This window comes from Globicephala melas, chromosome 3 (genome assembly GCF_963455315.2).
Source record: "Globicephala melas chromosome 3, mGloMel1.2, whole genome shotgun sequence".
NCBI lineage: Eukaryota > Metazoa > Chordata > Mammalia > Artiodactyla > Delphinidae > Globicephala > Globicephala melas.
In genome coordinates, this window is record NC_083316.1 from 404,963 (window position 1) to 418,048 (window position 13,086).

Below are 13,086 nucleotides of genomic sequence, written 5' to 3' on the forward strand. Positions count from 1 at the left end.
CCGCACAGGCCCCCCCACCCCCCGTCCTGCCGACCCTGCCCGGTGGACATGGGGAGGCGCCCGCCAGGAGAGCCCTCTCAGCCAGCTCTGCGCGCTCGGCGCCGCCGTCGGGACCTGCGGCCCGCCCTGTGCTCTGCACGGCAGGGCCACACCTCTCACCCATCCCCATGGCAGGTGGACCTTGAGGTGCTCGGCCAGTTAGGAGGCCCCTTAAGGGGGCACGTCCCGGAGGAGGGGGGAGCGCCGCCCCAGGCCCGACGTCCCGGGTGGGGAGAACCCTCACCAGTAATTCCTGCTCCCCACGCAGTTGTTAAGCCACTTGCAGTGATGGTCGAAGCCTGAGACACACTTGTTGCAGGTGCTACAATGCTTGGCTTTCACAGTCCTGGAAAGAAGGTTGGGAGGGGGCAGCCTGTCAGAGCCCCTGTCTGCCTACAGGGCCAACCCCACACGGTGGGTGCCTGCCCGGGCGGGCGCGGCGGCCACAAGGCGCCAGGGCCTGAGGCCCGGAGGCTGAGTCAGATCCCTCCTGGCCGCCTACTGACACCCCTGGGGCCCTGAGCAGCCCCGGGCTGTGATCCGGTCGGGGGCAGAGGCCTGTGTGAGACCTAAGGCTACAGCGCTCCTGCCCCGGCCTGGCGGGGGCTGTGTGTCGGGGCCCCTGCTTCTCTGCAAAAGGGGCGGCGCCCGTCGGCTGCTGGGGACCAGGTGCGCCTGAGCCCAGCCCACCCCCGCGGAACGGCGCGGGGGGCCCCTCACACGGCCGGGCACTCACACGGTGACCTCGCACAGGTAACAATACTGCCTCTGGATGACATGTGCGTGTTTGGACCGGTCGAAGGTTGGCACCGTCCGTGAGTAGTTCTTCTTGAGGCGGACGTTGGCGTCGGCCGGATCGATGGAAAGAACAATCAGGTGGACCAAGAGGTGGAAGAGGCAAATCCCGCCGGTCACCTGGGGTGAGTCAAGGGACAGCTTGGCCTGCGCGGCACGCGTGAGGGGCCTCTGCTCCGGGCGGCCAGGTGTCCAGGCCCCAGGCAGCCACGGGAGCCTGTGCCTGGCCGGGAACGGGAGCGGCCCCTCTGGCACCGGCGTGCCCAGCATAACCCACCCGAGTCCTTTGTCCTTGAGGGACAGAGCAGGGCCCGCTGGAGGCCGTGGCCCCGCAACCCCAGCGGAGCTTCGCTGGGACGGCGGGAGAGGCCTGTGTGCGTCTGCGGGCACCAAGCCTGGGGCCGAAGCCGGGTGGTGGAGCTCCTTGGGGCAGGGAGGCCACACTGAGCACGTGCGCCACCAGGAGAAGGAGGGAGGGCTCCAATACCCCCAGGGAGCCTTTGTGGTGAGTGGGCCGGGGCCGTCTGTCTGTCTGTCTCTGTCTCGTTCTCTCCCCTAGCCAGGAACCCCCAGGCCCACGCCCTCCAGGGCTCGCAGGGTAAAATCAGTTCCTCACATCCCACCCTCTCCACCTCCTCTTCAGGGACTGACACACTGTCCCCATGGAAACCAAACAGAGGGGAGGAAGTGTCGGCCTGGCCTCCCCATCAGCCCTGCCCTGCTTCCCAGAAAGGTTCTGAGCCGGGAGGGTTCGGGTTCACAGGTCCAGCTCCTGCGAGGGCGGCCTGGACGTGGTGGGGAGATGCCTCTCTCCGCCCACCCACAGGGTCTCGTGGCAAGGCCACATGTGCACAGGGTCTACGGTGCCTGTACGGAGGCCCACCGGCAGTGCAGACTCTGAGCAAGGAGGCCCCTCTTCTGGGGTCCTTCCCAGGCTGCACCGCCGTCGGGGTCCACGGCCTGCTGGCCCTGCCTGTAATGCTCAGCCTCAGTGGAGCCGCCCTGGGGCTCTGCGGCGTGTGCTCACAGGCGCGCTCCTGCCTGGACCAAGCATCCCCGCTGCACGGCGAGCCTCAGTGGGGGGCTGGTCTGGCCAAAGCTGCTTGGTCTCCCTTGTCCTCCAGCCTCCAGTGCACACCCAGGGCCCTGGGTGCCAGGCGTGGGGCAACAGAGGCCCGGCCCAGCCGGGGGCGCAGAGACCACGGTGAGGGCGAGAGCGCCGAGGACCAGCCAGGCCGGGGGACCTACACAGGGAACGGGACTGACCGGATCCCTCAGTGCCACACAGGGACGCCCTTCCTGTGGCCTGGACCTCCCTGCCCCTGCCGTCCAGCAGACTGAGCCACGCTCCTGTGCAGGGTGTGGGGCAGTGGGCAGGTGGTCAGCGGCCAGCCTGCACGGTCCCGTCTGGAGATGCCAGCATGGTCCGGGCTCGCTGGTGCCCCTACGCCCGCTTCCCGAGGCCTGAGGCACAGCTGACGCAGCACTGTGTGTGTGGCTGCTGAGGCGACGGGAGCGTGTCCTGAGCGCAGGACACAGGCGGGGGCACGGCCCGGGACAGGAGATGTGGCAGGAAGTCGCACTGCGGCCCAGGTGCGGCCCTGCTCTGCGGAGCTAGAGTAGGACTGTCCCCATCAGACGCCGGGGGGCGGGGGCCAGGAGGGCAGCTGGGAGGCTGGAGCCCAGTGTGGCCCGTGGGTTCTGTCTGCACGTCCACACTCGGCTCCACACGAGACCGCCGCCAGGGAGAGCGGGGGGACGGCAGCCCACGCTCAGACCCTCAGCCTCAGTGTGGAGGTGCCCGGGGGCCCAACCCAAGCCTGACAGGCAGCCCTGCGGAGCCCCTAAACCTGCAGGTGCCCGGGGGATCCCGAGACCCAGACGCGGTGGGCCAAGCTGCCACGGCCCCTCAGACGTCACGCGTCTGCCACAGGTACACGCGTGGGCCCACCTGCCTGCCCGCGTCTGGTTTGCCAGAGACGACCCGGCCATTCCCGCTGTCGTTCACACACTCAGTGGCCGTCACTGAGCCCCCAGAAGAGAAGGTGCTACAGGCGGGGTGGCGCGCCCTCAAGCTGCCAGCTTTCACTTTCGATGTAATTTTATCTCAGGAGCGTCTTAGGTTCAAGTAAATAATAAAAAGAGCCCGGTCTGCCTTCTCACTTCCCCTGCAAAGCAGGGCCCCCGAGCTGTTCTGAGGACGCAGCGGTCCCCTAGCAACTATCTTTGTTCAGTAAACAAACAGCACCGGGCGCCAGCCCAGGATGCCCGCCCTGTCACACGGCTGCCTCGCCGGTCCTGCAGCGGGAGGGCGGGGCCCCCGCGGAGCCGCCCCACCGCTGCCTGGGTCCCAGAGGAGCCCCACCCCGCCCAGTGCTTTCCGCACGCCGAGGGCGGCCAGGATCCTGCGCGGTGACCCCCACGCTGCTCCTGCAGCCTTGCTGACGCTTCCCTGTCTCCACCGGGCCCACGGAATGCCACACGGCTTCCTGAAATCGCGCGGCCCTGACCCGGGACCCTGCCCTCCCTGCTCCTGGGTCCCTGCAGGCGCCGAGTGACGCTGGCGCTCCCTAGTGGCCAGAGCATGGCGCCCAAGTGCTGCTGCCGTGGCCTGAGGAACATCGCTGGGGCAGTGGCGGGTCTGGGGGGCAGGAAACTGGACCAGAAAACATGTCCTGAAGGTCGTCTGAGCTCTGAACAGACTGGGACGCCATCCTGCATCCACCGCTTGGGACAGGCAGGAGGGGGCCACACAGACTCGGTGCTGAGCACCCAGAGGCAAGGGGCCCACCAGGGGGCCAGGACTCTGGGAAGAAATGGCGTCCATGTGGGACGGGGTGCACTCGACCCCGGGGCTCCTTGCTGTGCGCAAAGCAGCTAAGCGCTCACGGTGGCTACTGGACAAAGCACCCGGGGACACTCAAAAAGCCTCCAAGGGCCAAGACTCAGCTAAGTTTTGGGTCAAAAGAGAATGAAGACACAGCATCATAGCCAGCACATAAGCAAAGACCCACAGGTGAGGCTGAACCGTGTCCCCAAAAGATGGTGAAGTCCTAACCCCAGGAACTGTGGCTGATTTTACTTGAAGGTGGGGTCTTTGCAGATGATCAAGTTAAGATGAGGTCCTCATGGTGGGTCCTGATCTCACAGGACTGGTGTCCTCAGAAGAGGAGACGATCAAGCCTCAGACACGCACAGCGGGACAACCCTGTGAGGACGCGGAGGTGGTGGCATCTAAAGCCAAGGGATGCCTGAGGCCCCAGAGCTGGGACAGGTCCTGGGAACTTCAGAGGCAGCACGGCCCTGCCCAACCAGCTTGGACCTCTGGCCTCATCTTTGTGCCTCTGTGCCCGTGTGTGTGACAGAGCGGGTGCCCATGTGTGTGGCTGGTTTGTGACTTGTGCAGTGTTTGCATATTTGTGTGTGTGTATCTGTGTGTTTGTAGGCCTGTGTGTGCTTGCACCTACGGGGAAACTTATAGCTTCAGATACGACGAAAAGAAAAAAGGTCTAAAATCAATGGCCTAAGTTTCCACCTCAAGAAGGTAGAAAAAACAGAACTTCCCTGGTGGTCCAGCGGGTAAGACTCTGCGTTTGATCCCTGGTCGGAGAGCTAGATCCCGCATGCCGCAACTAAGAGTTCACTTGTTGCAACTGAAAGATCCCACGTGCCACAATGAAGATCCCACGTGCCACAGCAAAGACCTGCCACAGCCAAAATAAATAAATAAATAGATAAAAATCAATCTTAAAAGAAAAAAAGAAGGTAGAAAAAGAGGAAATTAAAGCCACAATACATTGAAAATAAATAGTAAAAATAAAAGTCCAAAAGCTGACTCTTTGAATAATCGATAAAAGCGATAAACCCTAGGAAGACTGATGCCACTGCTGAGCGGTATCACGACAGATCCCACAGATAACAGGAAATAGTGCGAATAATTTTATTCCAAGAAATTTGACGAGTTAGACAAAATACTAAAATTTCTTGAAAAACATGACTTGCCAAAACAGACAGAAGATGAAACAGAAAAGCTGAAGAGCTCTTTTCCTATTAAGGAAATTGATCATTGCAAACGTTATCACAAAGAAATCTACCTCTATGACCTCGAGGGGCAAAAAACGGGCCTCACCTGAGTGAGAGGCACTCCAGGCAGATGCCCTGGTTTTTCTGACTGACTGAGGCTCAGGGGGGCCTTTGGGGCTCAGGGGGGTGCCCCACCTCTGCAAAATGACAAGTGTCAATCTTGGTAACTTCCCATGGGATATTTTAGGTGAGATAAGAAGAATGGTGGTGTGGAGACAAAAGTCTTCGTCAGATGCAAGGTGGGGCATTCCAGTGAAATTTCATGACGTCTGGGATTTTTAAAGATACTCAGTGTATGTGTGTGAGATATGAAACAACACTGGCAAAATCTTAACTGTTGCAGCTGAGTACCTGGTAGTTGGGGTCCATCACACTGTTCTCTCCACTTCTTCAAAACTGAAAGACGCCATGATAAGGAGTTGGGAGGCCCCGGGAGACAGAGGGCCCACTCTTAGAAGCTGGTTCCAACACCCACTTCGCAGCAGCCCAGCCTGTCCACTGGCTGTAACGTGTGGCGACCCTCAGTGTGAGGGCCGGGGCTCCTGGCGGAGTCCCGCGCCACCCTGACGCACACCCTGACGCACACCCGGACGCACACCCCAGTACTCAGAGCAGACGCCTCTCGCCCAGAACACAGCCACCCCAGGTTATCACAGACGTCAATGCCTCGGCTCCACATACCTGACACTCGCGGGGGCACACGAGCTCTTCAAGTCCTTATTAAAACCCATCATTCCTCTTGGACAACACAGACTGACCGCTTAGCCATGGTTGGGAAAGTGCGTGGCCCGTCTGCGGCTCCCCCACTCCTGGGGTCTCTGTCCACCCGGGACCCTCCCACCCCTGCTGCCGGCTGGGCACCCTCTCCCTGCCCCAGCACTGGTGGGCACTTGCAGCCCAGACCCCGAGCCAGCGGCTGCCTGGAGGACAGCTGTGGGGTTTCCAGCACTGTGACAGTGGGAGCCGGGGCAGAGGAGAGGTCTGACTGCCTCCAAGGGCGGCCCGGAGCCAGGCCTGCTGGAGGCCCCTCTGGGAGCCCCGCCCCCCCTTAGATGACAGCAATGCCCCCAGTCAAAGGATACACTGTAGGCAATGTATCTCCACTCGTGTGGCAGGAGGGGAATGAAGATGCCAAAGGTGGTGAAGACCAGAATGAGGAACACGATCCAGGCCACGATCTGCAAGCAGTGGACGGGCTGCGACCAGCCGCTCACCCTGGACCGCCGGGGGGGCACAGTCTTTGTGCTCCTCCTGGACGCGGTTCCTGGCAGGAGGAGCCTCGAGATCCTGGCCCAGAACGCCATCTGCAAGACAGGACGGGGCATGGCAGGCCACGGGCTCCTGCCCTCGTGGCCCGGGGACTCTGGGGGCGGGACCCACGGCCCAGCATCGCCCGGGGCCCCGGTGACATCACAGCTGCGGAAAACAGCTCTTGGGGGTGTGTGGCCCCCTGGATGAGGAACGAAGGGCACCCCCCTGCCCCCCACCATGACCGCAGGGCGGGCAGCTACCAGCCCCTCATGGCCTGGGGGCCACTTGCAGCAATGAGTCCGGGGGCTGGTTTACAGATGCACACGCCTCATCAGAAGACTCATGGGATATGGGGGACCCAGTGAGGAAAAGGTCCTCATCCCCGGGGAAACCGAGAGGGGAGCAGGAAAAGCCAGCTTTAGCTGGTGGGATCATGTGACACTTTCATCCACCAGAAATCCTGCAGGTTTCCCCTGTGGCAGGAGAGGCCACATTTCCAGAGTCCTGTGTTTTTCCTTCCACAGGGACAGGCCCTCCAGGGGTGGGAGGGAACCGTGGCCCTTCCGGCCAGTCAGGTGGGCAGGGCCACTGGGAAAGGGAGGGACGTGGCCAGGGTGGCTGTCGGGTGTTTGGGGGTGTTGGAGGGGGGAAGGATGTTAACAGCTGTTACAGGTGGAACTTTGAGGTCAGAAGGCCCTGTGCACAGCCTTCACTGTCTTCAGAAAGCAGCACACAGAATATATAGCTGATATTAATGTGTTACTGTGGGAAGAGACAGAAACGTTGAAAAATATTCTGAGACTGTTTTTTTCTGTGAGCTGTGACTTCCCCTTGGGGACTGTCCTAAGAGCAGGTTTCAGCTGCTGGCCGCAGCTTTTGGTCATCTGCTCTGGCCCTCTGGATGTGACGCCACGTGGACATCGGGACGCAGCAGCCCTGAGTTTGCGTGGGTTTCACGAGCATCTAATAGCACATTTGTACAACACGACCAAGGCACCAGGGGTTCAGAACCCAGAAAGGCAGGCTTGGTATTGAAACATGATTCCCAGATGAAAGCATTCAGATGGAAGGGCCAACTAACAGAAAAGATGTTGCCAAAAATCAAACTCCAGTCACGTGGAAGGTCACATCAAGGGATTACTGCACATCTTGAAACAGAGACGTAGAGACGTGTGGAAGGGATAATTGTGAGAGCAAATTTAAGTGACACAGACACAATGTCTGTCTGTCAGGGTTTCCAGAAGAGGAAAAGGAAGAGGGTGTAAGAGAAGAAACAAAGAAAAAAAGTGAAGCAATGTCCGTACTGCAAGGAGATTTAAGACTTTAGCCCTAAATTATACTCCAAGAACCAGACAGCGGAAAAAAGAATACATCTACAGTGGTGAAAGGGAGAACTTTGAGGACACAGAGTCCTACAGGTGTCCCGGAAGAAGAAACAATGAGATCATCTATGACACGATGTAACTGGCATTTATAAAGTTCAAGTGCTGAGTCTTCTGTCCTGAGATGGACCAGCCAGCCTGTCACTGAAGGTGACACAGGGCAAGCCCCCGGGAGGCGTCGAGACTCGAGCGCACCCACTCACCTTCTCCCAGAGATATTCTGAGAAGATTTACTCCATCAGATCTGAGAGTCACCCTGACACCCCGGGCACCTCAAGTTCAGAATGCAGGGCCGAGCAGGTGGGTCTTCAGTGAAAGCCGGGGCCCACGGCGCTGGCCGCGCCGACACCCGCCAGCCCGTCAGCAGGCCCGCCATGTGGTGGTGTGAGGTGACACCCGGGACCCCCGACCCTGACCCAGGGCCTCCTGCACGCAGACCTGGCAACCGTGGCCGAAGTCCTTCCTCGCCAGGCCCCGCGCTGGGACGTCGGGATCAGCTGGGTTGTTCCGACCAAGAGGACCTGGGGGAGGAGAGAGCAGACGGGGTGGAGGGGCCGCGCCCACGCTCGTCCTGCGCCTCTCCTCGTGAGCCACACCCTGTGGCCGAGGGGACACGCGGGGTGACGAGAGCCACGCAGGGCCGCAAGCGCTCGTCATCCGTGGAACGTTCACGCGGGGCCGAGCCCTCTGCCCCAAGACGGGACTGTCCCCGCCTTCCTGTCCGGCTCCACCTCCCACCGCGGCCGTGGCTCGTCCTGCCGGCTCCTCTCCACTCAGCACCCCGCCAGGCGCCAGGTCCCCCGCCGCCATGGCCACCGCTGCACGGCGGAACTGGAACCCCTCAGGCCCAGCGACCGGCGCGGCCACAGGCTCTCCTGCCCTGCCCGTCCTGAGACACGGCTCCACGCTGCTGCTGCACGCTGACACACATCACACGCCCCCCCCACACACACACACGCACACAACACATGCCACACACACATCACACACACACATACACGCACGCACACCACACACACGTGCACACCACACACACACGCACACCACACACCACACATACACACACATAAACACACACCACACACATACACGCACACCACACACCACACATACACACACATGCACGCACACCACACACGCACACACCACCTACACGCACATGCATGCACGCACACACCACACATACACACACACCACACACACACATATGCACACAGGCACACAGCACACACCACACACACATCACACACCACACACACACACACATACACGCACGCACAGCACGCACCACACACACACCACACACCACACACACACACATGCACGCACACCACACACGTGCACACCACACACACATGCACACCACACATACACACACCACACACACGCACACCACACACATACACACACACGCACCTACACACACATGCACGCACGCACACACCACACACACATACATGCACATCACACATACACACACCACACACACACGCACACATGCACACACCACACACCACACACACACCACACACCACACACGCCACACAGAGACATACAGACACAGCACGTAGCACACACACACACACACACACACGCACACATGCACACAACACACACCACACACACACCACACGCCACACAGAGACATACAGACAGCACACGCAGCACTCACCACAGCTGCACACCCTCAGGTCTCTGGGCTCGCTCCTCACTGCTCGGTGTCTCCCAGGCTGTGTCCTGGGCCGGGGCCCTGGGGCCATCTTCTGCCCCTGCCCACCCTGGTAACAGCCGCCTTCTCCCTCCGTGCCCTGTCCTGGCGCCACCTCCCCTGGGCCATTCTGGCTTCACTACAGGGCAGACCGCTGGTGTTGGGCTCAGGAAATTAGCCCTGTTTGGGGCATGATGGTGCCTGGGTCCACTTTTTGTCCCATGTTGGTTCCTGCATCTTGTTTTCCATCTTCCCTGGGGCTCCAGTCTGTGTTTGGTGCTGGGATGACCCGTAAGGTCATTGTCACCTCCAGGCCCCCGACACGACCATGGCCACGATTCATAGGCCGTGGTCGCCATGGAAGCAGGGGGGTCCCAGGTCTCCTGACTCACCTGCCCGCAGTGCAGAGCCCCTCCCACCCCGTCTCCAGTCTGTTCCCACCCCATCCACACTGTCCCCACCCTGTCCCCACCCCGTCCCCACTCTCCCCAGAACAGGGCATCGGGCTGGCTGCACGCTGCGTCCTGAGCCAACCACGACCTCTGTGAGCACGTTTTCTGACCGTCCCTCAGCACAGATCCTGGCAGCTTCTGGACCCGTGTCTCACCCGCGTCCCGCGTGGTCCTGGACTCCCTGCAGACGGAGGGGCAGAGCAGACGGAGGGGCGAAGCACCCGCCTTCCCCGCAGTCGGACGCGCAGCCAGAACACACTCTCCTCACTCCTCTCACGATTCGCAGGTCCTGGATGAGCCGGGAGCGCAAGGTGCCTCTCGCTCAGCCCAAGCCCACGTGAGGCGAGCCGGGTCTCCCGGCAACACTAAATGGACTCCCAAGACGTGTCACAAAGCCGGGGCCCCGCCCCCGGTACGCATCACCAGCTCTAGGGGAGGGGCAGGGCGGCGCAGGGGCAGGCCCAAGAGACCCTCAGGAGGGACTCTCACCACCCGTGCCTGAGCTGGAGAACTTCAGCCCTCGGTGAAAAGGCGGTGGGCTCGTGCCCCCGACCCGCTGCTTCAGCAACTCACGCCGGGGGAGGCCGGGGCGTCCATTACAACCTCGTCCTCACACTTGACCCAGGAGCCGAGACTCCAGGCTCTGTCCAGGGTGTGGGCGCCTCTGTCTGGGCTGCGCTCCCCCAGCCTGACGCCCCGGGTGCCCCCTTGAAGGCCACGGAAGGGCCACAGCAGGGGCAAGTAGGGGAGCACAGGGCATGTGGACACAGTGCCGAGTGGGCAGCTCGCGCCACAAGGACGGCCAGCCCACTGGCTCAGGGCCCCTCCTCCCCCACCGCCTCTCGCCACATCGTCTCGATTCCTAAGCTCCAGAAAGCCCTGGTTCCTGAGTGTGGTGTCCGAGGACTCCTATCTGAAGGCCCCGAGTGCGGCCAATCACCAATCGCGATCCTTCCTCGGTGGGGACAGGGAGGGTGGACAGGGACATGTCCCCTCTCCGTCCACAGAGGCAGCCTCTCGCAGGCTCCAGCCGCCCGCGCCCCACGCACCTTCCTGGGGAGCCCTACTGCCGGGGCCTGCGGGGACGGCTGGGTCTGGTGCAGATGGACAGAGGCACGAGTGGAGGAGCCGGCAGGTTACGAGGTCCCCTGGGTGGGGCTGGGGGCCGGTTAGGAGAGGGGGGCTCCTCCGCGGGTCAGGGACCCTCTGCTGGGCCGGCAGCAGAGGTCGAGGCTGACTCTGCTGTTGGTCAGCCCTGTGCCCCAGCCTGACCGGCCCCTCCCCGCTCACCTGGTGTCCATTCCCTCAAACTGCAGTGCTGCCTTTGGCCCGACGGCACTGTCCTGGGAGCAAAGCACCACCGGGATGAGGATGCCCATGCTGGAAGTCCCAGCTGACCACAGCCGGCAGGGGCGTGGGGGGCCACGGGCCTCCCGGGATCGCCCTCCTGGGGCCCCGGGGAATGAGGGCCCCTGTGCGCGGTACACGCCGTGAGCGGGCCCGGGCTGGCACCTCCACCCAGAACGCACTTCCCAGGGAGGCAGGCACCCAGGACGGGACCAGGCGGCCCCAGGGCAAACCATCAGGCCGCCCGAGCAGGGTGTGACCACGAGAATCCAGCCCGCCGTGCAGCAGAGGCCGCGGGCTGCGGCGCCGTCCGAGCCGTGAGCTCTGGTGACTGAAGGCACAGCTCAGCCCCGCAGACAGCGTGGCGCTTACTCCGTGCACTCCCCTCCCAAGGTCCGGGCCCTGGGAGCCCCGCGGCAGCCACAGCTCCTGCCTGCAGCAGGCATCGCCCAGGCTGCTGGTCAGCGAGTCCTCACGGCTCTTCAGAGTGCTTTCTGGTTAAGAGAAACGTCCCCACAGCCTCCTGCACAGAACACGCTTCTCCAGAAACACACGTGAGGCCGGTGACCAGTGCAAGGGAGCCCGCACCCTCGGGGTTTGGGGGGCTCATGCCCTCAACACCAAGTGCCTCCCAAGTCCAGCCGGCCCCAGGGCATCGCCCGTGACTCTGAAGGAGGCCACCTGGGACTCCCCCTCCGCGCTCACCTCCCAGGGCTCCCCAAGTCTGCAGTCGTGAGGGCCTCCCGACTGGCCCAGGGCCCGGTGAACTCAGCTGCTCACACTTTGGAGAAATGACCCTCCCTCAGGGGCATCGCTGCTCCATGGAACAGCTGTAAAAGCTACAACCTCGGCCCGCTCGCCACGCGAACACGCACAGCCACGATCCTCGGCCGGGGCAGCCAGGCCTCTCCACACCTAAACCCACCTCGGCCCGCCCCTGTCCCCAGACTGCTGCGTCGGCCCCTCCCTGACCCAGACCCCCCACCTGGTCTTCACGGAGGGACGGATCAACAGGCCTGGAGTTCGGGGCGCTCACGCCTCTCGGGATAAGTAGCGCTCTGTAAGCCTGCCTGTGCGCACCCGGGACAGGAAAGCGGCCCTCACTGGGAGGGTCTCCAGCCCAGGTGGGGGCCCAGGTGGGCGCGGAGGGGGAGTGGCCACACCGGAGACGGCGGCGGGCGGAGCGCGGGGCAGGCGCGGGCGCTAGCACAGTGCCCACCGGCGCACGCACGCGCCCCTCACAGGCCTTGTTCTGAGGGAAGCTTCCAGTAGAAAAGCGCCGTAGACAACGGACGCTGGCCATGCTGCACCGCTGCCCAGGCAGCCTCCCGGAAGCAGCCTTTTGTTTTCTCTCTCCGGGGAGTCAACAGTCCCCCATGAGGCCTGCAGCCAGCATCTGGCCAGGGTTGCCCTGAGGGCCGCCCACCCCCGCCCCAGCCAGCTGGGCAGTTACTCTGACCAGGAGCGCCTGCGGGTCTCGGCTGGGATCCCGCCGGCTTCCTTAGGCAGAGGGCCTGGCACGGAGGCCACAGGCCCCCCGGTTTCACGGCCGCGACACCCCCGGGAGTGGCCTGAGCCCCGGCAGGGTCTGTGGTGAGGGCAGGTCACCTGCAGGGCCTCACTAACACCTACTACAACATGGATGAGCCTTGAAAGCTGTGCTGAGAAAAGCCAGGCCCAAAAGGCCGCAGCGTGCACGACTCCACCTGAACACAACGTCCAGGGCAGGGACGTCCGCGGAGACCGAAAGCAGAGTGGTTTCCAAGGGCGGGAGGAGGGGGACCTGGGGGTGGCGGCCAATCGGTACAGGCTTCCTTTCGGGGTGATGGAATGCTCCGGAATTTGAGAGATGGTGGTTTACGAAAACATGGGGGCCTTGGTCGGAGGGCCCTCCTTCCCAGCAGGCGTGCAGCTCCGAGCGGCAAGGCGGGCTCCCCTGTACTCCGTGGGCTCCAGACTCCGTCCGGCGAGTGCGGGTCCCTGGGACACCCTGCCGCGTGCACCAAGGCACGGGTCCGGCCTCCTGTGT

At 62.6% G+C, this 13,086-nt stretch overlaps 1 protein-coding gene across 1 annotated transcript in view; it reads right to left on the reverse strand.

Moving 5' to 3' along the window:
• Positions 1 to 11,089, reverse strand: part of LOC115853169 (probable palmitoyltransferase ZDHHC11B) — a 36,521-nt gene extending 25,432 nt beyond the window's left edge. Inside the window, exons 1-8 of the mRNA XM_070045075.1 lie at positions 11,001 to 11,089; positions 9,821 to 9,891; positions 8,282 to 8,368; positions 7,967 to 8,071; positions 7,754 to 7,770; positions 6,000 to 6,221; positions 776 to 954; positions 284 to 385 (exon numbers count right to left, since the gene is read on the reverse strand). Coding sequence (XP_069901176.1) covers positions 284 to 385; positions 776 to 954; positions 6,000 to 6,221; positions 7,754 to 7,770; positions 7,967 to 8,071; positions 8,282 to 8,368; positions 9,821 to 9,891; positions 11,001 to 11,089 — 872 coding nt within the window. The remainder of the gene's footprint in view (positions 1 to 283; positions 386 to 775; positions 955 to 5,999; positions 6,222 to 7,753; positions 7,771 to 7,966; positions 8,072 to 8,281; positions 8,369 to 9,820; positions 9,892 to 11,000) is intronic.
• Positions 11,090 to 13,086: the final 1,997 nt, after the last annotated feature.